The 26,150-nt window shown below is 39.6% G+C and overlaps 1 protein-coding gene across 1 annotated transcript in view; it reads right to left on the bottom strand.

Moving 5' to 3' along the window:
* The window catches only part of BANK1 (B cell scaffold protein with ankyrin repeats 1), a 363,422-nt gene that overhangs the window by 327,952 nt on the left and 9,320 nt on the right, over window positions 1-26,150 (bottom strand). Inside the window, exons 2-4 of the mRNA XM_075849764.1 lie at window positions 15,767-15,900; window positions 14,139-14,280; window positions 6,927-7,069 (exon numbers count right to left, since the gene is read on the bottom strand). Of these exons, the coding sequence (XP_075705879.1) occupies window positions 6,927-7,069; window positions 14,139-14,280; window positions 15,767-15,900 (419 nt within the window). The remainder of the gene's footprint in view (window positions 1-6,926; window positions 7,070-14,138; window positions 14,281-15,766; window positions 15,901-26,150) is intronic.

Raw genomic sequence — 26,150 nt, forward strand, 5'->3', positions numbered from 1 at the left:
GCTTAAAAAAATACAAAACTTTTGTGTTAGGGCCTGTTCACATCACCGTTCGCTTCCATTCTGGGGTTCCGTCTGAGGTTTCCGTCGGGTGAACCCCGCAACGGAAAAAGAAAGTGACAGCACAGCTTCCATTTCCGTCACCATTAGCGCAGTCGACTACGCTATTGATTCCGTCCGAAAACCAGCCGGAATGGTGACGAACGGAAACCATTAGCGATGTTTCCGTCACCATTGAGATCAATGGTGACTGAAACGGAAGCTGTGCTGTCACTTTCACTTTCCGTTGCGGGGTTCACCCGACGGAAACCTCAGACGGAACCCCGGAATGGAAGCGAACGGTGATGTGAACAGGCCCTAACACAAAAGTTTTGTATTTTTTTAAGCTGGTTCACAAAAAAAAATATTCCAAATTCTACTGGACCAACTGCCTATTTAGAGACCGGCAGCAGCTCCAGGAGCGACATCATAAGGGACACAACACTAGGCGGATATGCTGAGTAAAACTACACAGCTTATCTGCCCCGGTAGCCGCAGGGAATTCCGACAGCAAAACCGCACCAAATAGTGGCGCAGGTTTCGTGAGGCCTGTCTGCTGCGGGAATCCTGCAGGGAAAAAAAAGTTTAGACTTGCCCCGGCCGTAGTTTAGGTGACGCGTCTCTCTCTTCTGAACGTAGCCCCGCCTCCTGGGATGACGCTGTAGACCATGTGACCGCTGCAGCAGTCACATGGTATGAAACGTCATGACAGGAGGCTGAGCTGCGCTAAGAATAGAGGATCGCGTCACCAGGACTACGGCCGGGGTAAGTCTAAACTTTTTTATAAATGTAAAAAAGTACCTTTTTTTTTTCTCTTTTGTGATTTTTGCGGCAGAACCGCAGCATTTCCGCAACAAAGGAGCAGCGATTCCACAGAATAAATTGACGTTCTGCGGCTTAAAAAGCCACACTGCAGGTCCATTTTTTTTGCAGCGTGTGGATGAGATTTGTTCAAATCTCATCCACTCTGCTGCGACTGTGATACGCTGCGGATTTTCCACAATAAAATGTGTTGCATAAAATCCGCAGTGTTCATGCCTAGCGTGTTCCTACCCTAAGGCCGGATTTACACGAGCGTGTGCTTTTTGCGCGCGCAAAAATGTGGCGTTTTGCGCATGCAAAATGTCCATAACAGCTCCGTGTGGCAGCAGCGTATGATGCGCGGCTGTGTGAGTTTCGCGCAGCCGCCATCATTATGACACTCTTTTTGTATGTTTGTAGCTTGTGGTGCATTTCTGTTTTCATTCATAGTTTATACGGCTGCGGAAGTGCTGGGCGTGATTTTCAGGCACCCATTGCATGTCGTGAGTTTTACTCAGCGGACACACGCTGCGTGAAAATCACTGACAGTCTGCCCGGCCCCATAGAGTAACATAGGTCCGTGCGAGGTGCGTGAAAATCACTGACAGTCTGCACGGCCCCATAGAGTAACATAGGTCCGTGCGAGGCGCCTGAAAATCACGCACGTTGCACGGACGTATTACACGTTCATCTGAATAAGCCCTAACAATAAGGCCCAGTTCACAGAGTTTTTGGGCCTTGATATTGACTCGGACACTGCGTCAGAATCAGCACCAAAAAACTTCCAAAACCGCCTCCCATTGATTTAATCTGAAATCAATGGGAGCCAGTCGCAGAAAAAAGAAAAAGTAGCACGTCCTTTCTTGCCGCGGTTCTGCCTCTGACCTCCCATCGAAATCAATGGGAGGCAGAAAATGCATTTTTCCCTGAGTTTTTTGTCTGTTGTCCTCAATCGCCGCGGGCAAAAAACGCAGCAAAAAATGCGGCAAGATAGTGTGGGCAGGTCAAAATCTGCCTCAAAATTCTTTAAGGAATTTTGAGGCAGATTTTTTCGGCCTGCAAAATACTCTGTGTGAACAGGGCCATACATAAACAGCACTTTGAGACACTTTACTCACCGTGTCAGAAGAGCTGCTCCCACTCCAGTCCTCATCAGGCGATGTCTTCGGTCCAGATGTCGTCCTTCACCTCCAGGCTCCAGGCTCCAGAAAATGGCGGGGATCGTAGAACTGACGCCGCGCAACAACTAGACTCCTCCCCCTCTCCTTACGCAGCCACGCTCTGGAGAAGGAGGAGGAGGCGGAGTCGTATGAGGAGGCTGAGTCGGAGGCGGACGAGGAGGACGAGTCGGAGGCGGGCCAGCAGGTAAGTAGACTGCGCCGCTGTCCAGTGTGGCTGTCCTTCCCCCTAGATCTTGTGTTGCGGGCGCACCGCCTCCCTCTCGGCGGCGCGCCTGGTCGTTCGCACGTGTGCTGGATATTTTTAGTCTAAGAGTAATACGACATAATTTCCTTTTAATTGAAATAGCATACTTAAAGCACATCAATTATTTATACCGTATAAAAGCTAAAGATTCTCAAAGTAACCAATAAACTAGTTATTCAGTTCAAGTTGTGTTACTTTTGCACATTAACTGACTATATTGCATAATGCTATTGTCTTTTTTTTTTTTTGTCCGAGTCATGCTTTCTGTCACCCAAAGTGCAAAAAAAGTGCAGAGGTGCCACACTAAAAAGGTGCACAAAAGATGCGGTCTATCGCAGCCCTTCTCCTAAAGGAGAGAGGCCCCGCATATCCATTCCCCGACCCTCCGAACCGTGGCCTAAAGCATCGAGAATCGATGGTCCTCCCTCGCCGAAGCTCCGGAAGACCCAACAACACGCCTAGGCTTCTACCTGGGCTGCCCCCCCAGTGTCCACCTAGGAGCCTGTATCCGGTTTGCACCTCCCCTCCTCAGAAGAAGAAGGGAGGCCGGGTTGCAGGGGAAAAAGGAACCATATGGCCACACATTTTCCCCCTAGACGTCAGGAGGGTCCCAAAAGGGGACCGCATCCCAGGAATCCTTGTGACAAAGATGACATACACACAGTGAAAAACAAAAATAAATAAGTGAATGTGCGCCGTGATACAGCCTGGTCATTCGCCAGATAGAAAAATTCCTCATTTCCCAGCCAGAAGGCTGGGAAAATAAAGGTGTGTGCTCAATTAGTGTGAAAGACAAGTGCGTGCAAATGTGCCATCACTCAGTGGGATCCCACCCCCAGTGAGTTCGGGCACCCCAGGGTCACCCCTCCTGGGGCACTTAGCAACTCGGACTTTCCAGTTGACCGTGTGGTTCTCTGCCCCTCTCCTCGTCGTTCCGTCATCCCTCTACGATGGCCGTCACCTCACCGGCAGAGATTATTACTAACTACTACACGATCTTAGCCAAAAGATCGAGGAGCAAGAACCTGGCCTTAGTGATCATGGTATCTCCCCTGCCAGGTAAGTAAATATTGCAAAATGTTATGCCATATCCATAAATTAGGTATGTTTTTTTTGCCACCATTTCTGCGTTTAAATTTAGCTGTGTTTTTTATCTCTCTCTTCATATCTTAACCCCTTCCCGACATTTGACGTATGGGTATCCCATGGAAAGCTAGTGCTTCCCGCATTTTCCCGTATCCATATGACAAATGCATTTTTGGGGTGTGTGTCTCCAGTGACACAAGCTGAGCACAACATATTTGCCACTGAAATGGCATATCTAGGGAAAAATATAAATTTTTAATTTGCACCATCGGCAGCACAATCATTTATGGAAAAGACCTGTGGGGTGAAAATGCTCACTACACCCCTTAATAAATGCCTTGAGGGGTGTAGTTTCCAAAGTGGGGTCACTTTCTTTTTATTATTTCACATCTGAGCCTTGCAATTGTGAACCAATACTTTGTAACCAATACTTTGCTAAATTAGGCCTCAATTTTACATGGTACTCGTTCACTCATGAGCCCTGTCAAATGTCCAGGCAATGTGATCTCCAAAAGCCAATTGGTGCTCTTTCCCTTCTAAGCCCTGCTGTGTGTCCAAACAGCCGTTTATGACCACACGTTGGGTATTGTTTTACTCGGGAGAAATTGCTTTACAAGTTTTGCGGTGCTTTTTCTCTGTAAAAAACCTGTGCAGTCAAAATGCTCACTATACCCCTAGATAATTTCATTGAGGTGTGTAGTTTCCCAAATGGGATCACTTTTTGGGGATTTCCACTGTTTTGGAACCGCAAGAGCCCTTCAAACCTGACATGGTGCCTAAAATATATTCTAATAAAAATAAGGCCCCAAAATCCTCTAGGTGTTCCTTTGCTTCTGAGGTCGGTGTTTCAGTCCAGTAGCACGCTAGGGCCACATGTGAGATATTTCCTAAAACTGCAGAACCTGGGCGATAAATATTGAGTTGCATTTCTCTGGTAAAACTTTTTGTGTTACAAAATAAATGGATTAAAAGTTTATTTCTGCAAAAAAAATATGAAATGTCTAAATTTCACCTCTAATTTGCTTTAATTCCTGTGAAACGTCTAAAGGGTTAAGAAACTTTCTAAATGCTGTTTTGAATACTTTGGGGGGTGAAGTTTTTAAAATGGTGGGACTTTTTGGGGGTTTCTAATATATAAGGCCCCCAAAGCCCCTTCACAGCTGAACTGCCCCCTGTAAAAATAGCCTTTTGAAATTTTCTTGAAAATGGTAGAAATTGCTGCTAAAGTTCAAAGCCTTGTAACTTCCTAGAAAAATAAAAGGATGTTCAAAAAACGATGCCAATCTAAAGAAAAATGCTAATTTTTGAAAATTTTCGATAAATTTTGGTGTTTTTCACAATTAAATACTGAACGTATTGAGCAAATTTTTCCAGTAACATAAAGTCCAATGTGTCACAAGAAAACAGTCTCAGAATCGCTTGGATAGGTAAAAGCATTACGAAGTTATTACCACATAAAGTGAAACATGTCAGATTTTAAAAATGAGGCTCTGTCAGGAAGGTCAAATGTAGTCGAAGCGGGAAGGGGTTAAAGAGCATCTCTCACTAGTTTAGTAATGCTCCTAGCTAATCTAACAGGCGCTGTCACACTGATAATTGTAGTGAAAATGTGTCCCAAAACATTTATTTTAAAAGTTATGAACTTTTTTCTAAATATGCAAATGAGGCTATACTAGACAAGTGGGTGTAAACAGCAGCGATTCTCCTGAGGTGGAGCTACCTCACAGCCTATCATGGTGTCCTATCAGCATGAAGCTGCTTCACACAGTGTGAGAGACTGAGGCTGGAGGGAAGGGAGGTCACTTCAAATAGCCATATCACCAGTGGTTTTGGTGGCATATGATAGAGGAGATTCTAGTCTTTCATGTGACACTAGGATCGCAGTGCAGTATCTAGCTGTGAAACTACCATTTGAAAACACAGTCGGGATTGGAAGCTGTATACTATAAGATGACACTGTTGTTGGGCTGGGAAGAGGAGAAGCTGTATGCTGATTGGACAGCGTCATACAGAATACATTACATCGCCCAGAGTGAAGAAAAGAAAGAGTTACCTCCTATTTGGCAAGTATAGCCAAATTAGCATATTTAGAAAAATGCTCATACCTTTGCAAATAATAAAAGTTTTTGAAAAAAAATGACATTGTAGTTATCAGCATCATAGCGCCTATTAGATTAGATAGGAGATAGGAAATTAATAAACTAGTGACAGATCCTCTTTAAGAAGGGGACTCAATAATGGCCAAGAAACACATTATAATTTTAAATTTGCAATAAATAATCCCTATATCCATATTGGAAGTTAATCACTTGATATTATATCACTCAGTGGCCCAACTTGGACAAAGCCTGTCTGCATCTCTCTTCTATAATTTATGCTATTTCTACCTAAAAACTTGGGAAGATGTGCTCTGGCGATGGATAAAGTATTTAACGGTTAAACGGAATCCCAGAATGGCAACGTGTTCTTCTACAAGGAGACATCTACAACTATCTCCACAAAAAAGGAAAAAAAAAAACCTGTGGACGATCTAGTGATTTCACGTGTAAACCGTGAGCTGCGCAAACGTTTATTGTTTTATTTGTTTGTGTTGGAGTTGTAACCCGCTTCATACTGATTTTGCATCGCTTCGGTCGTGAGAGTAATTTTACCATACAGTCTTATTATTAGTACATAAAACCCGGTGATCGTCCCACATAGAAATGTGTTTGTCATTTGTGTTCTGAGTGTAGAGCATCACAATACTGTTCCAAGAAACGCATTCATGTCCATGAATTGTCCTGCCCAAATTCTATTGCACCAAAAATGACAGGATGCTATAAGGTAGTGGGTCAAAGACAGAAAGCAGTGATCAGAATCCTCGTAAAACGCCCGAATTACGCCTGAAAACCCTGCGTGTGAACATACCCTTACTTTTCTTCTTGTGGGTTCTCCTCAGTATATATTGTATTTGCCATTTATTCCTGTTGCCTAGCAATCAGCCATCTTCCAGTGCTGCTGACACGCCATACCCTACATGTTGCTATTTGTATTTTAGTGATCCCCAGATATTTGAGTTGCTGTACACAGACCACCAGGGCAGATAATAAGATATCGCCAAAAGTTCAAACCAACACAAAAGACAAGGAAATATAACCGGGCAAAAAAAATTGTGACTCACGTGTACATTATGAGAGGGAAATTTGGGTGGTGAACTCATGGGAAATGTAGATACCAAAGGGTTTAAACAATATGCATCTAGGTCAATAGGGACCTAGCAGATGAATATGTATCTTTAGGCTGGATTCCCACAGTGCAGTTTTGCGGCAGATTTTGCATGCATTTTTTTAAGAAATGGCTTCAGGAGAACAGACCTATAAGGCCTTTCTTGATGTATTTCTTCTGTTTAGGTTGTGTTCCTGGTTTTGGCTTAAAAAAAACGTGCAAAATCTGCAGCAAATCTGCACTGTGTGAACCCAGCCTTACTCATGGCCCTAAAGTCCACTGACTCTCCGCACAATATTGTATTTTTATCTGCATCTACAAATATGTAACCAATCCATTTACTATATATATATATCCCATAGTTGTACTTTTACCTGACAAATGAATGCTACTGGATCAACGGTTTTTAGTAGCAGATGTTTAAGGTCTTCATTTTTTGAGAAGTATTCAATCTGTGTTGATGCTATAATGACTTTTCCACAGCAAACATTCACCGTAACTTCACCCGGAGGAAAATCTTATAATAAAATACACAAAAACATGGATACGTAAATGATTAACATATGTACATATACAGTACTTGTTACAATAGACGAAACAAAGAAAGGGTGACGTTTTCACATCTGCGTCAGGGCTCCGTTCCGTAAAGCCGATGTATCGGAGTACGGGCTCATAGACTTTGTATTTAGTCCGTACACGATACATTTATTTCTGAAAAAGCCGAACAGACATGAAGCGGCTGAGCGCTCACACAGGCACTTCAGCTGCTTCGTTCTAGCGATTGGTGGGGGTCTCAGTGCTCGGACCCCCACCAGTCCAATCTTCTGACATGTAACTATGACATGTCAGAAGTTTGTCAAACGTTTAGCTACACTTTAAATCTGTCATCTTAAAGGGGTTTTCCAAAAGTTTTAGAAATTACAGTAGATGCATGAAATGTTATAAAATAAAACTAAGTTAGTTTTAATCTGACAGACATAATACATTGCAATACAGAAGTATTGCAGAGCATTATAAAGTCCAATATTAGAACTAAAAAAAAAAGGAAAAAAAATGTTTAATAATAAAAAATGAAAAATCCCAAGTTAAAACAAAATGAAAAAAACACTTTTTCCCCCTATAAAATGCTTTATTATAAAAAAAATAGAAAACCAAAAATCTATACATAATTGGTATCGTGGCGTCCGTAACAGCCCGATCTATAAAACTGTTATGTTATTTAACCCGCACGGTGAACGTCATAAAAAACAATGCCAACATCTCTGTTTTCTGTTTATCCTGCCTTGCAAAAAATGCAGTAAAAGTTCTAAAAAAGTCGTATGTACCCCAAAACGGTACCATAAAAACTGCAAGTTGTCCCAAAAAAACAACAACCTCATTCAGCTACATCGGCAGAAAAAAGTTATGCCTATTAGAATTTAGCAACACAAAAATAAATACTTTTTTTTTTTTTAAATTGTTGTGAAGAAGTAGTAGTAAAAATAAAAAAACTATCATAACGACCCGCAGATTTAAGGAAATTATACTGGGGGGACGGACAGTCACTATATTTGAAGACATTGTGAATGTCAATCTATTTTGAGACTCTGCGGCTATTTCTTCATCTTAAGACATCTCATGGTCATTACTTTATATGCTAAAAATAAAAATTCCTATCTAATCTTGTATAATATAATAAAATGTTTCATCTATTTTTTAATATAATTCAAAATGCATGCAGCGTTAATTTTACCATTAAAACAACGGTACCCAACCAATCTCATTTCAAGTTAAAGGGGGTTTGACGTGAGCCTGTGGTATCGTTCATGCGACGTATCGGGCACTATCTTGTGACTTCCATTATTAATGGAAATCACGACACAGATGTGAATAGAGCTGAAGACCTGGTAAATCTCAGCTAGACTGGTTGCTAGGGATACATTGCCTACAACTTTATTGAAATGACTGTATGTTTACTCAAGTCCCTCTTGTCAAATGTTACATCTGGAAGGGAGCAAATAATTTTTCATAGTAATGTAGGAAAAAACGTATCACTTGAACTTTCCATAGGTGTCTTATATTTAAAGTTGAACAACCAAAAAACATAGGGGACATAGCACCCAAATATAAAAGTATAAATATATAACTGACACGTATCATCAAAAAATGTAAATCTTTATTAGTTCATAATAGACAACAATACGTAATATCAAAAAGTATATATATATATATATACAATAAAATAGGTCACATTCGAAGAGCAGCATCAGAGAGGTATAGATGTGATTATACCAGAGGGTAAACAGAACAACCCATCTAAAACAGACTATACCATATCCAGAACCACCATGTAATGTAAGAACATATGTTGCTGTAGAAGACAGCATGGGTCCAAAGCCCAAAATGTACAGCTATAGGTACGCAAACATGAATGGTGAATACATATAAAAATGCAAACCTAGATATAATAGTATCAATAAGGGTAAGAGTATAACACCAAAAAGCGATAAACCATACCAAGACAACACTCCCCAGCAAAATTACCCAAACTGCAAAGTTGCGGAGTGTGGACCAAAAAGGGGATAAGTAAGGACATCATTTATCAGTGTGACACCAGCCTGTGCATAAAGGATTGCTTCACAGCGTAACAAACATCTATGGATTATTTAATTGTCTACCCCATTATTATACCACCTGACTATGCCCCTGATGTACTACGCACAGCTCACATATGCCCCCATATTATAAACTGAAATACCAGTAAAACTCCAAACAAAACTACTCCAAATGGTGCTCCCTCCCTTCTGAACCCTACTGCGTTCCCAAATAGCAGTATATGGCATCGCCATACCCGAGAGAACCCATTTAACAATTTTTGGGGTGTGTGTCTCCAGTGGCATAAGCTGGGCATGACATATTTGGCACTGAATTGGCATATCTGGGGAAAAATTTTAATTTTTACTTTGCACCATCCGCAGCACATTCATTTATGGAAAAGACCTGTGGGGTGAAAATGCTTACTACATCTCTTAATAAATGCCTTGAGGGGTGTAGTTTCTACTTCTTGCTCATGTCTCAGGGGTTTCTTTTTATTATTTCACATCAGAGCCTCTGCAATTGTGAACCCATACTTTGTAAGTTGCCAAATTAGACCTCAATTTTGCATAGTATTCTTCCACTCCTGAGCCCTATCGATTGTCCAGGCAAAAGATTAGTGCCCCATGTAGGGTGATTCTAAAACCAGGAAACACAGCATAATAATTATAGAGCTGTCTTGTTATCGTGGCACAAGCTGGGCACCACATATTGGCATATCTATGGAAAAAATCCCATATTCACTCTGCAATATCGAGTGCACACTAATTTCTGCAATACACCTGTGGGGTTAACATGCTCACTACACCCCTAGGTGAATACCTTGAGGGGTGTAGTTTCCAAAATGGGGTCACTTCTGGGGGGTCTCCACTGTTTTGGTCCCACAGGGGCATTGCAAATGCTACATAGCGCCCAGAAACCAATCCAGTAAAATATGCACTCCAAAAGCGAAATGGCGCTCTTTCCCTTCTGAACCCTGCCGTGTGCCCAAAAAAAGCAGTTTATGACCACATATGGGGTATTGCCGTACAAATGTTGGGGTTCTTTTTCTCCTTTATTTTTTGTGAAAATTATGCGCTAAAGCTACGTCTTATTGGAAAAAAAATTAATTGTTATTTTCAGTGCCCAATTCAAATAAAATCTATGAAACACCTGTGGGGTCAAAATGCTCACTACAACCCTAGATTAATTCCTCAAAAGGTGTAGTATCCCAAATGGAGTCCCTTTGGTGTAGTTTCCACTTTACTGGTACCTTAGGGGCTTTGCAAAAGCGACATGGTGTCAAGAAACCAATCCAGCAAAATCTGTGCTCCAAAAGCCAAATGGAGCTCCTTCTCTTCTGATATTTGTTGTGTGCCCAAACAGCAGTTTATGACCACATATAGGGTATTTCCATACTCCAGAGAAGTGGCTTTACAAATGTTGGGGTTCTTTTTTTCCTTTATTAGTTGAGAAAATGAAAAATTTTGAGCTAAAGCTACGTGAATTATTCAAGGGGTGTAGTTTCCCAAATGGAGTAACTTTTTGGGAGTTGTCACTGTTTTGGTCCCACAGGGGCTTTGCAAATGCAACATGGCCTCCGCAAACTATTCCTGCTAAATGTAATCTCCAAAAGTCAAATGGCGCTCTTTCCCTTCTGAGCCCTGCCGTGTGTCCATACAGCTGTTTATTACCACCTATGGTGTATTGTTTTACTTGGGAGAAATTGCTTTACAAATGTTACGGTGCTTTTTTCCTTTAGTCCTTGTGGAAATGAGAAAAAATTAACAAAACCTACATTTTCTTTGAATAAATGTTGATTTTAATTTTCACGGCCTACTTCATTTCTATCACTTCTATCTTAATTTCTGCAATAAACCTGTAGGGTCAAAATGCTCACTATACCCCTAGATCATTTCCTTAAGGGGTGTAATTTCCCAAATGGGGTCACTCTTTGGGGATATCCACTGTTTTGGCACTGCAAAAGCCCTTCAAAGCTGACATGGTGCCTAAGATATATTCTAATAAAAAGTCTAATAATTTGCTTCGGAGGCCTGTGCTTCAGTACATTACCACACTAGGGCCACATGTGGAATATTTCCTAAAACTGCAGAACCTGGGCAATAAATATTGAGTTGCGTTTCTCTGGTAAAACTTTGTGTTACAAAAACAATGGATTCAAAATGAATTTCTACAAAAAAATAAAAATGAAATTTGTAAATTTCACCTCTTCTTTGGTTTAATTCCTGTGAAACGTCTAAAGGGTTAAGAAACTTTATAAATTCTGTTTTAAATACTTTGAGGGGTGAAGTTTTTAAAATGGGGTGACTTATGGGGGGTTTCTAATATATGTACCTAAAAGCCACTTCACAACTGAACTGGTCCCTGAAAAAATAGCCTCTTGAAATTTTCTTGAAAATGTGAGAAATTGCTGCTAAAGTTCTACGTCTTGTAACGTCCTAGAAAAAAAAGGATGTTCAAAAACGGTGCCAATCTAAAGTAGACTTTTGGGGGATGTTTAATAGTGACTATTTTGTGTGGTATAACTGCCTGTTTTACAAGGAGATACATTAAAATGTAAAAAAAAATGCTAATTTTTGCAATTTTTTGCAAAATTTAGCTGTTTTTTTACAATTAAATACTATATGTACCGAGCAAATTTTGCCAGTAACGTAAAGTCCAATGTGTCACGAGAAAACAATCTCAGAATCGCTTGGATAGGTAAAAACATTCCGAAGTTATTACCACATAAAGTGAAACATGTCAGATTTGAAAAATGAGGCTCTGTCAGGAAGGTCAAAAGTGGCCAAAGTGGGAAGGGAGTAATTGTTCAGGGAGGGTGGGTAGAGGTATATGTGCGATGTGTTATTATGTATTGTATTGGAAACATTTTTTAATTATAAATAAAAATTATTTAATTTCAATAGTATCAATACGAACAGTTTTGTACATTTTTCATATTCTACTGAACCGGAATGCTCGATGCGCTGCACAGTGAGTTAACTATCAACACATTTTTTTGGCATGCATACTGTATGACTGTATTGGAGATCCATTTTACACAGATCCCAAAAGACCCAAGTACAGTTTCTCACAGGCAACAAACAGCGGCACAAACAGCGGCACACAGAGTGTCTACAGGTCCATGAAAAAGACCAATAGACATTCCATATCTCCGCACCCAGGGTCCTTGAATTGCCGCGTGCATTAGTCCTTATCATACTAAATCTAAAAATATACTTACTTATACATCAACACTCTTTAATAAACATGAGCTATGGAAATTTCCATTTAAACGGCAGTATAAGTATGAATCCTCAATAAATATGCTTGAAAATAAAGAAACAGTGAGCTGAAGGTCATAAACACAGATGAATTGACAAGTTGTTTCTTTTTTATTTGTAAATTATTTACACATTGTTCTCCTAGAGATAAAAAGTATTCAGCTGCATTGCAGAAAACAGCATGTCTAAGCACTTTTTATCAGGAGCGATGCCATTTAAGCTCTGATGCTGTCAGACTCGGCACAGTAATGTAATGTATACATTTAATTTCGTTTAGTGTATTGCTTTTCCATAAGTGCAGCCTACTATTGTGGTGGGTTGTCCTCTGCTAGACCCAGACCCACTAACAATCCCCATAATAAAGTCATATAGATCTATCTTTACCTGGAGGGTATGTTCACATGCAAAGTCAAAAACTGCAGAAAATTACGGAGCTGTTTTCAGAGAAAACAGCCTCTGATTTTCAGCCGTGTTTGTAGCTGAAAACGTTTTTTTTATAGATTCTGTTAACCTGTTCCCTGCCGGGAACACAGAAGTTATAATCAATTAGATAGAATTTTTTCCAATTGTATTTATGATTAAAAAAAAATTATTTGCAGAGGTTAAAAGTTGTGAAGTTACGTACAATAATTATAGTAATATATGTTAAAAAGTTATTTTATATAGAGAAAATGTATTAAATTATCTCTTGGTATTACTGTTAAATAAACAGAAAAAAAGCGTTGAAAAAAATCTAGATTTTATTTTTTAGCAAAATCACCCAGCCCTACCTTTTAAATACATGTTAAATACACTGTGGCAACAAACTTTAACTTGACTATTTTAATGACTTAATGGTGTGTTCACACAGCAAACTAAAAACAGCTGTAAAATACTGAGCTGTTTCCAAGGGAAAACAGCCCTTGATTTTCAGCCATTTTTAAAGCATTAAGCATTTTTTGATGCGTTTCTTACAGTCGTTTTTGGAGCTGTTTTTCTATTGACCCAATGAAAAACGGCCCCGTAAAAAAGTGCCCCGTCGGAACGAACTGCCGTTTTTCCCATTGAAAAACGGCTGAAAATAGGCTGTGTGAACATACCCTATGTTATCAGGCTTCAGCAAGTTTTCAGAGTCAAGATAGGGACTGCTACATCATTTAGATTCTCATCACTTATAGGGTATGTTCACACACACTAATTACGGACGTAATTCGGGCGTTTTTGCCCCGAATTACGTTCGAAAAATGCGCCTCAATAGCGTTGACAAACATCTGCCCATTGAAAGCAATGGGCTGACGTTTGTCTGTTCACACGAGGCGTATATTTACGTGCCGCTGTCAAATGACGGCGCGTAAATAGTCGCCCGAGTCAAAGAAGTGACCTGTCACTTCTTTGGGCGTAATTGGAGCCGTTATTCATTGACTCCAATGAAAAGCAGCGCCAATTACGTCCGTAATGGACGCGGCGTTCAAGCGCCTGAAAACATCCCCGTCATTTCGGCCATTACGGACGCTGCCGTGTGAACATACCCTTAGGGCTATGCTGTGTCTCGTTAGACTCAGCAGTTTTGTTACCTGACCATGGTTTTGGTGATCATGGGACCAATGGAGGCAAAATAGTGCTGCAAACTGTGCTATTCTTGCCATTAAAAATACCAAAAAAGGCTGACAGAACCCCTGAATGCAAGTGTGAACAGAAACTGTGGTCATTTTATTTATAATAGTAGTAATAATAATAAATAACTAAAAAAGCACAAAAACTCTTTCTTACCCAGAGCCCTCAGACAAAGAATTTTTTCACTCCACTGTTTTGCCTTTTTCCTAACAAGTTGATTTTCTGTATAAAATTCAACCTCTACTTCTGTATTCTTTGGTATTTCCTTTGACAGAATAATAAACACTTCACCGGGATTCTGCATAATGAGAATAACTTAATGAGTTATAATATAAATAATAATAATAGGCACAATGTAAGTCCGCATTTTAAGAATCAGTAAGCAAACATTTATTTGGCATTAGTTTAGCAGATAAGCTAATAATAATAATAATAATCTTTACTTTTACATGATTTTAGCTTCTGTAAAATGTTGTACTTTTAAATTACATTATTTACATAGCCTATTTGCAAATGCAGTGATGATACTTATGCTGTACATAATAAATTTTAACCCGTTAGTGACCGCCCATTGGCCTTTTTACGCCGCTGCATCAGAATAAAGTATATATTGTATATGCCAGGGATAGTCCGCTAACATCCTTTAGGGAGTGACAATAATAGGTAGGTGCCATTTAGAAACAGAATTGCCCACACCATTCGTTTCAACATTCGTTTCAACACAGAAAATTTCTCATATGATTGTGCTAGCTACGTTTCCGAGCCCATAAATAATAGTTGAAATCACATAATGCTCACAAACTAGATATTGCTACAACAGTACCTGTACAAAAGTGGCAGCAAGAGAATTGCCCATACAAAAGTGCCAGCCTCAGTGCCCCTAAATACCCCAAAAATTATCAACATGGTCCTGAACTGCTCTCTAAACCTCTTGCAAGCAGCCAATCAGCAGCCAATTATTTCTAAGTATCTCTTCTTCCAATGTCTGCAGTAAGAGATCAGTTCAAGTTATGTGGAAAGGATCACAGATGTGTTCTTTTTTGTGACAGTGCGAAGAAATCAGGAAACTTTTTTGGCATGGGATTAAGATAGAATCCACATCAAAGATGCCCATGAGCTACCTGTGGCTCACCCTATATATATATATATATATATATATATATATATATATATACACGGTATGCATGGGAATTTCTTTTATAACAAAATGGTATTTGCCTTTTAATTATTCATGTCATATTAGACTGGGCTACACTCTATATAACATGACCTGCCAGTTATTCAGTCTTTGCAATTACCTTGACTGGTAGTAGATGAAATAAAAAATACAAAAAAACATATCAATTGAGTTAGATTGTTGCCCTTCTTCATTTTCATTCTTGACAACTGACCCGGCCACCTATTTACATCTGTAGTCTCCAGATATTTTTCCATTTTATATGGAGAAAGAGAGAGATAGAGAGAGAAAGAGAGAGTGAGAGACGTAGATAGAGATAGATAGATGATAGATAGATAGATAGATAGATAGATAGATAGATAGATAGATAGATAGATAGATAGATAGATAGATAGATAGATAGATAGATAGATAGATAGATAGATAGATAGATAGATAGATAGATAGATAGATAGATAGATAGATAGAGATAGGTAGATAGATAGATAGATAGATAGATAGATAGATAGATAGATAGATAGATAGATAGATAGATAGATAGATAGATAGATAGATAGATAGATGAAATAAATATGTCCTAGTAAATTGACATTGTTACATCTCCTACCTCACATGGTATTCTCTTTGGTAGTACTACTAAGGAAGACGGTTGAACATTTTTTTCTTCCTCTTGTTCACTATTGCTCCAGGTAGAAGGTTCTCTTGTCTTCACTGATGGGTTTACATTACTATCATCGTAGTCTAAGATTAAATTAAAGGCATTTTTTAGGTACGGTATAGAAAAAGTTAGATGCACTGTAGAGTAATATAACATGGCATTACTGTATACATATACAATATATATCAAAATATGCTTGGGTAGATTGGCAGTATATTCAGCAATCGTCATTCATGGTGGTACCCAGTATTCTTCATGTCCACACAACACAAGGCAGCAATTCACTTTTTTGCAGATGAGACATGGAGGACGACTCTTCATCACTTGTCAGTGCTAGAGCTACTGTATTGTCACCAAATAATTCAGCAATATCTTCTTAGCTGGTAAAGTACTAATGTGCCACTACAGTAGGTAAGAAACTCAAGTATTTTACGGTAATAACATTAATGAAGTTATGTTCAATCTTTTCTCTTGTATTTAATCATGAAAAATTTTGCAGGACCCACAAGATGCCATTAGATGCAGAATTGTCACAGTGTTAGTTCCTTCCTGTCCTCCACATACTTCTATAGTATTTTGCTAAAATGTTGGTCACATTATTGGCATGAACACTTGACAATTTTGTTTCTCGGTAAAATGTTTCTTTTTTTTAAAAACAAACAAACCCTGACTCCTCTGCTAGCACTTCATTCTGAAATATAAATCAGTTAGTGATACCTTAGCTAATGATACTTTTATAGTAAAATGTCCCCCTTTGCATGGAAATATAATAGGGAATAAGAACATGCTGCTCTCCTATCCGCTAAGCCAGTAGGAAAGGAATCAAGTCGGCAGCAAAAGCAATAGAAAATACAGGATAAAAGGAAAGAAAATAAAACCCTTGGTTTGTATAGTGAAAAGGATGCTTGTAGAGAGACTGAAAGTGAAAAGAAGAGTGGACCTCAATATTGATCTTGTTTTTTTAGCCCTTGGCCAATAACAATATTTCTTGCAGGTGAGCCCAGCATTCTCTTCCACTAACTGCTTCCTCCTGTTTGGGGATTTCACATGCTTGGAAAATTTGTAATTTATTTGTCGTTTCTATTTATTTTTTTTGCCACATTGAAGCACATGTTAAAGGAGTAGTGCCACATCTGTCCACGGGCTGGTTTTGCAGCTCATCCCTATTTAAAGCGAACCTCTGGTCTCGGGACAAAATTATAAATGTGATGGGGTATATGGAGTAATATTGCCTAGTGCCCTCCAGTTGCCCCCCTATGCCATGGATCCACCATTTCAGGATCCCCTCAGTTTTGCCTCAAAATGTAAACAGTCTAAGACACTCCCTCTATTACGGATTGGATAGAACTTCTCACGTCAGCAGCTCTGGCCAATTCGAGAACTGTGGGAGTGTCTCCGACTCGTAGTCTAATAAGCGCTGTAGTCATTTTGGGACAGCTAAAACGGCGAATCCATGGCAGAGGGGGCACAGCTGGAGGGCACCAAGTAATATTACTCCATACACACCATCATATTAAAAATGTTGTCCCGGGAACGGCGTGTTTCTTTAAGTGAATGTGGTTCAACTGCAATACCACACACAGTCCATGGACGGATGCGGCACTTTTTCCGGAAAAAAAAAAGGCCGACCCATTTTTCATATCCTGGACAACCCCTTTAAACAATATAATTAAGCTGTTTTCTTCAATACAACGTATCTTTATATATATGATCCAATTCACACAATTTTAGAATAAATAAATGCTATACAATAAATATATTTAATTATTCCAACCACATCTTCCTTGGTTAATAAAATGAATGTCAAATGAGTGTTATATTAAATATATGATCCATATAGTGTGTGCTTATGTGGCAAGAAAAACAGAGCAGCCTGCTTAAAAGCTGCGCGCTCCCAAGGGAGACTCCATTATTGACTATACATAAATGAAATATTAGCCTTAAAATGCTCAAGGGTTACAGGAAAAAAAGCTACACTGATTATTAATAATTGACATACAACTTTTTGCATTATGAATAGTTTACAGGCCTTTTCTATACGTTGTTATTCTTAACCCACGATTCTTTTCTGCTTGTGTTTGATTTAAAGAAGAAACTTCAGTGTCCAGCACAGTTTATATATCACAGCAAAGTGTAGGTAGTTTACCATAAGGTCACCCATACATATGAGATAGCCGACAGCTATCTCTCCCGACTCCACCATAAACATGCATACTTGGGTGCATGTTCATTTCCTTATGGAGAGGGAGATTATTTGATTTCAGATACCTCTGACAGCAGCTTATCTCCCAGTAGAACATATGATGCGCAATCTGTGTTTCCTCCGATGGCATATTTCAGGGGCAGTAGATCTGCTCATTACATACATTAGACTACCTGCTGGCATTTAGCCGATGTGTAAGGCCACACTGTGTGCTCTCCTGACATGTCTATTTTAGCAAATACTTGCATTTTCCATGAAACAACAATGCTGGGGCATCTTTTCTTAGAATTTTATATTGTGCCATTCCTCTGTTATTCCTCCTGGAAATATATAAATAAACTTACTTGGCGCTACCATTGCACTTGTCAGTAGGGTGTGTCCCTATACAGTCTTACACATTCAACACTGCTTGGACAGTGGATAGGGATAAGCTTCATTCACAAGGTAAATGGTAACATCCAGTTGTCAAATGTATTCATACGGCAACGCAGTTTCTTTCTTAGAAAAGATACTTTAGCATTGATAATTTATGGGAAATATTTATTAAAACAGAAATGTCGGGTGAGCTACTATAACAGGTCATCGATAACTCAGTCCAACATCAAGCACCTTATGTAATGAACTGTTTACACTGATTAGACATAATATAAGATAGACTACATACAGAATTTCTATAAAATGACATCTCAGATATTAAATATTACTAATTAAAAGTTACTGTCACTCGACAAAAATATAAATGAGAAAGACATCGGGTGAAAAGTTGTGCAGCAACTATTGAAGCTATGGGATGTGAATTACGTGACAATTCTATGTAAAGCTATTGAACACTAGTGTAGATGTTGGATATGTTGGAAGTGGAGCACTTTCATGAAAATACAGGTCCTTCTCAATGAATTAGAATATCATCAAAAAGTTAATTTATATCAGTAATTCAATTCAAAAAGCGAAACTCATATATTATATATATATTCATTACACACAGAGTGATCTATTTCCAGCATTTTTTTTATTTTAATGTTGATGATTATGGCTAACAGTTGATGAAAATCCAAAATTGAGTCTCTCACAAAATTAGAATATTGGGTAAAAGTTCAAGATAGTAGACTCATGGTGTCACACTCTAATCAGCGAATCAGCACAAAACACCTGCAAAGGTTTCCTAAGCCTTTAAATGGTCTCACAGTCTGGTTCAGTAGGCTACACAATTATGGAAGACTGCTAACTTGACAGTTGTCCAGAAGACACAATCATTGACTGTCCACCACAAGGAGGGTAAGCCACAAAAGGACATTGCTAAAGTAACTGGCTGTTCACAGAGTGCTGTATCCAAGCATATTAATGGAAAGTTGAGAGGAAGAAAAAAGTGTGGCTTTTTGTGGCTTACCCTTTTGTGGCTTACCCTCCTTGTGGAGGGTGTCAATGACTGTCTTCTGGACAACTGTCAAGTCAGCAGTCTTCCCCATGATTGTGTAGCCTACTGAACCAGACTGTGAGACCATTTAAAGGCTTAGGAAACCTTTGCAGGTGTTTTGTGCTGATTCGCTGATTAGAGTGTGACACCATGAGTCTACAATCTTGAACTTTTACCCAATATTCTAATTTTGTGAGAGACTCAATTTTGGATTTTCATCAACTGTTAGCCATAATCATCAACATTAAAATAAAAAAATACTGAAAATAGATCACTCTGTGTCTAATGAATCTATATAATATACGAGTTTCACATTTTGAATTGAATTACTGAAATAAATTAACTTTTTGATGATATTCTAATTCATTGAGAAGGACTAGTATATAAGAAAGTCATCGGAAGAAAAAAGTTGAGTTCAAATCACATGCAAGATGCTTGGCAGTTTGAAGCTGTGACACAACAAAAGTCTGTAGGGCAGATTTAGTAATGCAATTTGACACCAGCAACATTTTTTATCAGTTAGTAAAATATTTCCCTATGTGTAGCTGTAATGGCTAGTCCGATGCTATGTTAAGAAATAACACAGATTACAACATGGTAGGATTATGACAGCTAGTAAACATCTACCATATTTCATGTATTGAGGAAATGTTGTATACTATTAAAAAAAACAAACAAAATACATGTGCTACAATATCTAATTAACGGGGCACAAAAAAGAATGACATTTTTTGCTAATAAGGAATAAAGAAAATACATGATCTGAACATAGAGGTGAATTTATCCGAGTAAAAAAGTAATCTTTGTGAAATTAAACTAACAGTTGTTGCACACCTCAACATGAGGGTTTCTTTTCTCCTTTTAAAGAAAGCTAAATTTGATACTTTACATATTAAAAGAATACCTAACTTTTCAGATGATTTATTAGAATAAGCTGTCAAATGTGTGTACATGAGGATTAACACTATTACTGTCCATTATATGACTTGTATATGGTATTACTTAAAGAGACTCTGTCACCAGATTATAAATGCCCTATCTCCTACATAATCAGATTGGCGCTGTAATGTAGATAACAACAGTGGTTTTTATTTTGAAAAACAATCATTTTTGAGCAAGTTATGAGCTAGTTTACATTTATGCTAATGAGTTTCTCAATGGACAACTGGGCGTGTTTTTACTTTTTACCAACTGGGTGTTGTACAGAGGAGTGTATGAGGCTGACCAATCAGTGACTAATCAGTGTCATACACTTCTGATTGTTCCAGCCCAGCATGATCCACAGCACAGTGTGATTGTGAAGTGAAAGAAGTAAACACGCCCAGTTGCTAAAAACACAATACACGCCCAGTTGGAAATAAGAGAAAACACGCCCAGTTGTCCATTAGAAAGGCTCATTTGCATAAATATAAAATTGCTCATAACTTGGCCAAAAATGATCGTTTTAAAAAAAACAAACGTTACTGTTATCTACATTGCAGCGCCGATCACATGCAATAGGAGATAGGGATTTGATAATCTGGTGACAGAGATTCTTTAAGCAGTATTCCCCTCTGCAGGGTCTATCTCTAATTCTCAGTTGTCTCTGTGCTAGCGGGTGAAGCATAAGGGCAAAGCCACACGTGGCGGAATTGCTCTTGAATTCCGCTGCGGACACTCCGCAGCGTTAATCCGCAGCGGTCCCGTTTCTCCATTGCCTTCCACTTCTTTTTAGTAGGCTTCGTTTAGACGAGGCTAAAAATTCCGCTGCGGAGCATAGGCTGCGGTGCGGAATTTGGTGTCCGCAGCATACAATGGATGTTGCGGACCAGTGGCGGACTGGTTGCGGACTCATGGCGGAAGTTCTCCATTGACTTCAATGGAGATTCTAAATTCCGCAATGAAGTCCGCAGCTGTCATGCACATGTTATGTGTGCTGCTGATGCGTCTTGCTTTTTTGACATGACATTTCTTCATTCTGGCTGGACCTATGTATTTCTAGGTCTACAGCCAGACTGAGGAAGTCAATGGGGCTCCCGTAATTACGGGAGCGTTGCTAGGCGACGTCAGTAAATAGTCACTGTCCAGGGTGCTGAAAGAGTTAAGCGATCGGCAGTAACTGTTTCTGCACCCTGGACAGTGACTACCGATCCCAATATACAGCAACCTGTAAAAAAAATAGAAGTTCATACTTACCGAGAACTCCCTGCTTCTGTCTCCAGTCCGGCTTCCCAGGATGACGTTTCAGTCTAAGTGACGGCTGCAGCCAATCACAGGCTGCAGCGGTCACATGGACTGCCGTGTCATCCAGGGAGGTCGGGCTGGATGCCGAAAGAGGGACGCGTCACCAAGACAACGGCCGGTAAGTATGAAATTCGTTTACTTTCACTAGGGAAAGTGCTGTCCCTTCTCTCTATCCTGCACTGATAGAGAGAAGGGAAGCACTTTTACCGCAGTCCGCAGCAGCTAGTCCGCATCAATTTACTGCACATTTTGGGCAGATCCGCCGCAGAATCTGCAACGCAGATTCTGTGCGGCATTGATGCGGACAGTTGCGGAGGAAATCCGCCACGTGTGGGCAGGCCCTAACTGCTATTATGTCTTCTATACACTGCACACAGAGATGAGGAGAATCCTGCTCTTCTATTTCTATCACACACACACACACACACACACACACACGCACGCTCACACACACAAACACACACATATATATATATATATATATATATATATATATATAGAAGCAGCAGAATAGAGGAGATTATACAACAGTAATAAGCAGTCTAGCTGAGAATCCAGCACTGGGATGAACAGTAAAACTTTTTTATTCTGCTACTGCTCCCCTCTCCCCACTCCAACAACTTGTTGTATGGTCAGCGTGTCTGTGTCTCTTTATCTGCTCCTTCTCCCTCCTCCTGCTTCCCCCTTTCCATAGACTTGTAAAGGCAGCGTGTCTGTGTCTCTTTCTCTCTATGTGCTCCTGCTCCCCCTTCATAGACTTCTATGAGCCGTGTGTCTGTGTCTCTTTTTCTCTCTGCTCCTGCCTCCTGCTCTCCACTCCCCTCTCCAAAGATTTGTATTGATCTATATGAGGTATACTATAAGATTAGCATATGCTTTATTTAAAGGTAATGTCCATTTAAAGTTTTAGGCTGTATTCAGATAAGACACTTTTGTGGGTTTTTTTAATGGTGTATTATTTTACATTTAAAATGCCACAATAACCAGACCTCACAACCTCAAGTACAAATTCCCATTCATAAAATGTGGACTAAACACAAAATGCAAGCTCCATTATCTTACTATAATGTGAATGTACCTTTTTCTCTAACAGGACATATAAAGCTCTTTTTTCATAACAAAGGGTGAGAAATTAGTAATAAATAGAAAAGAATAATGTTTTTTTTAGCAAGAGGATGCAAATTGTGTATCCCTTGCCTATCCTTTTATTGGAAACAGTCAGTTATGATGTAATGACAATCAAAGGGGCGTGGAGAATCTAAGTTATAAGGAAAGATTAAAAGAATTAAACCTATTTAGCCATGAAAAAAGACGACTAAGGGGGGACATGATTAACTTATATAAATATAATAATGGCACATACAAAAAATATGGTGAAATCCTGTTCCATGTAAAACCCCCTCAAAAAACAAGGGGGCACTCCCTCCGTCTGGAGAAAAAATGGTTCAACCTGCAGAGACGACAAGTCTTCTTTACTGTGAGAACTGTGAATCTATGGAATAGTCACCGCAGGAGCCGTCACAGCAGGGACAGTAGATGGCTTTAAAAAAGGCTTAGATCATTTCTTAGAACAAAAAAATATTAGCTCCTATGTGTAGAAATGTTTTAATTCCCTTTTCCCATCATTTGGTTGAACTTGATGGACATGTGTCTTTTTTTAAACCGTACTAACTTTGTAACTATGTAACTATGTAACTATAATGTTACCAGTGATCTATACAAATGGAGATTATATTTAAAGATAACATGCACAAAGGGGATGAGAAGATAGACAACTGTCAGTAGAACATTCTTATCAAATTCGTATTCTACATCTTTCTCACATAATGCTTTGTGTACATTACCTACTGTATTCTCTGCCATGTTTCTCCCTATTACTCTTTTGTGTTCACTTAAAGGGGTTTTGTGGGGACCGTAAAGTATTAGCAGTGTACTCACTGCAGTATGTGAGTACACTTGCTAATATACATTCCGGTCCCTTGTCGCTCTGATTATGAGATTTTTATAGATTTTTATAGTGCTGACGGGGGACCGGAAGTCTAGATGCACAGTCTTTCTTAATGTTGACACGACTCTTCGTCATGTGACCGGCCCCCGCTGTACTCTATGTAATCGCTGTACTACTGCTACTGCTTGTACATAGAGTACACTGGGGATGGTCACATGACAAAGAGTCATATCGTCATGAAGAAAGACTGTGCCACTAGGCTTCCGGTCCCCCGCCAGTGCTTTAAGAATCTATTGAAATCTCACAAGCAGCGCGACGGGGGACCGAAATTTCGGTCCCGAACCTGTTTGTTAGGATATGTTCACTACTGCGTCATGGCTTTCATTTATAACAGAAGTCGCAACTCACAGATCTGTCATACTGACTGAAGAAGTCACTGAAGAAGTTGTTTTGATGGGGGAAAAAAGCACTGCATTCAGCGCTATTTTTCACCTCAAATTTTACAAAATCTTCAACTGCGGCTCTAAACCAAATGTTAACTTACTCTTCGGCTATGTTCACATCTGTATAGAAGGCTCTGTTAAGATCTCCTTTCGCAGATTTTGTTGTATTTTGACAGGAAAAATAGCAGTGGAACCCTATGGATCTCAATGGAGTAAATAGGGTCCGTCGAGCACAGCTTGTGTCCATTGTGCGATGGATCCATCACAGAGTTATGGCTTCCATTATAAACGGAAGCCACAACACAGATGTGAACTGAGACTTACATATTACAGTCTTACGATGTATCCCAAGCACTGCATCCTATGAACAATCCACAGGCACCATGTAACAGCTTAGTGCTTGCTGCTGTATATCCAAGATATACTGACTCATTCATTGGGGTAAATAATTAATTATTTGTAAATAGAAGCAAATATCAAATTTTTAGGACATAATGTCTGAATGTCTGTCTAAAAATGTAAACTGACTGGTCTCTACAAATCTAGAATATCTTATTCTGTGTCAATTAGGGTTGCACAATGCATCCAAATTTCGATACTGTTTCGATACTTTGTACCCTCAAACAGTTCAATACTGTGAATTCATGTGTTTCGATACTATGCTGTGTGGCCGCACAGCTTAGTATCGAAATACATGAATTAATGTTATAGTAACACATGAATGTTGTTAGAGCGGGGCTGCGGCTGTGTGATACAGCCATTGCCCCGCTCCTTAGTCCTGACAATTGTGCGCGTGCATTCAGCAGGAGGTGATGCGACTAGCGTTGCACTAATGAGCGCCGGCGCTGAAGACAGAACATGGTGGGCGCACTGCAAAATACCCCAATGTTTTGTCTTCAGTGTCTGCGCCGCCGGCCACATCACCTCATGCTGATTGCGCGCAGGGCAATGGCTGTATTACACAGCCGCAGCTCTGCTCTAAAGGCGGAGATCAGAGAAACCTCTCATCCCCGCCGCTATTCCCCTGACTGCTGCAATCAAAGCTGACCGCAGCATTCAAGGGGAAAATGAGAAGGGGGGATGCCCTTTGCATCCCGTTACAGGGAATCACTGTGATGCGATCGAGGGACATACCATATTTGGGCAGACAGCCCAGGGTTGAATGACGAACCCCAGGGCTGTCTGACCATATTTAGTTTGTTAGCGCAAATTTAGGTATGTCCTAACAACTGCCTGTGTACAGGCTAATGTACTGGCATATAGATGTGTGCCAGTGCATTAAAGTTTAAAAATGAAAAGTAAATAAATAAAGTAATGTTAAAGTGTAGCTAAACGTTCGACAAACTTCTGACATGTCATAGTGACATGTCAGAAGTTTGAATTGGTGGGGGTCCGAGCACGGAGACCCCCACCAATCGCTAGAACTAAGCAGCTGAAGCACTCGTGTGAGCACTCAGCTGCTTCGTGTCTGTTCGGCTTTTTCCGGAAATAAATGTATCGGTGTACGGACTCAGTACAAAGTCTATGAGCCAGTACTCCGATACATCGGCTTTCCGGAAAAAGCCGGACAGAAACGAAGCAGCTGAGCGCTCACACGAGTGCTTCAGCTGCTTCGTTCTAGCGATTGGTGGGGGTCTCAGTGCTCGGACTCCCACCAATCCAAACTTCTGACATGTCACTATGACATGTCAGAAGTTTGTCGAACGTTTAGCTACACTTTAAATTAAAAAAAATACATGCATTTTTTACAATAAACATTAAAATAAGTCTCAATACATAAAATATACACGTATTCGGTATGGTCGCGACTGTAATAAATTTATAGCGTCATTCATGTTTACGCTGTTATAAAATAAAAACGGCTTTCTTTCACTTATTAATGTGAGGCACGAGGTGTGATGAATTTTGAACCTCCATGTGTCTCACATTAATAGTAATTAACCCCATCATGTACCTCACACATTAACCCAATGTGGTCCATTATGAACATGATGGGGTTAATCACTATTAATGTGAGGCATATGGAGGTTAAAAATTCATCACATCACGTGCCTCACATCAGAAAATTGAGAACTTTTGTTTTTACTATTGTTGGCAAAGTG

This window comes from Rhinoderma darwinii, chromosome 1, assembly GCF_050947455.1.
Source record: "Rhinoderma darwinii isolate aRhiDar2 chromosome 1, aRhiDar2.hap1, whole genome shotgun sequence".
Classification (NCBI taxonomy): domain Eukaryota; kingdom Metazoa; phylum Chordata; class Amphibia; order Anura; family Rhinodermatidae; genus Rhinoderma; species Rhinoderma darwinii.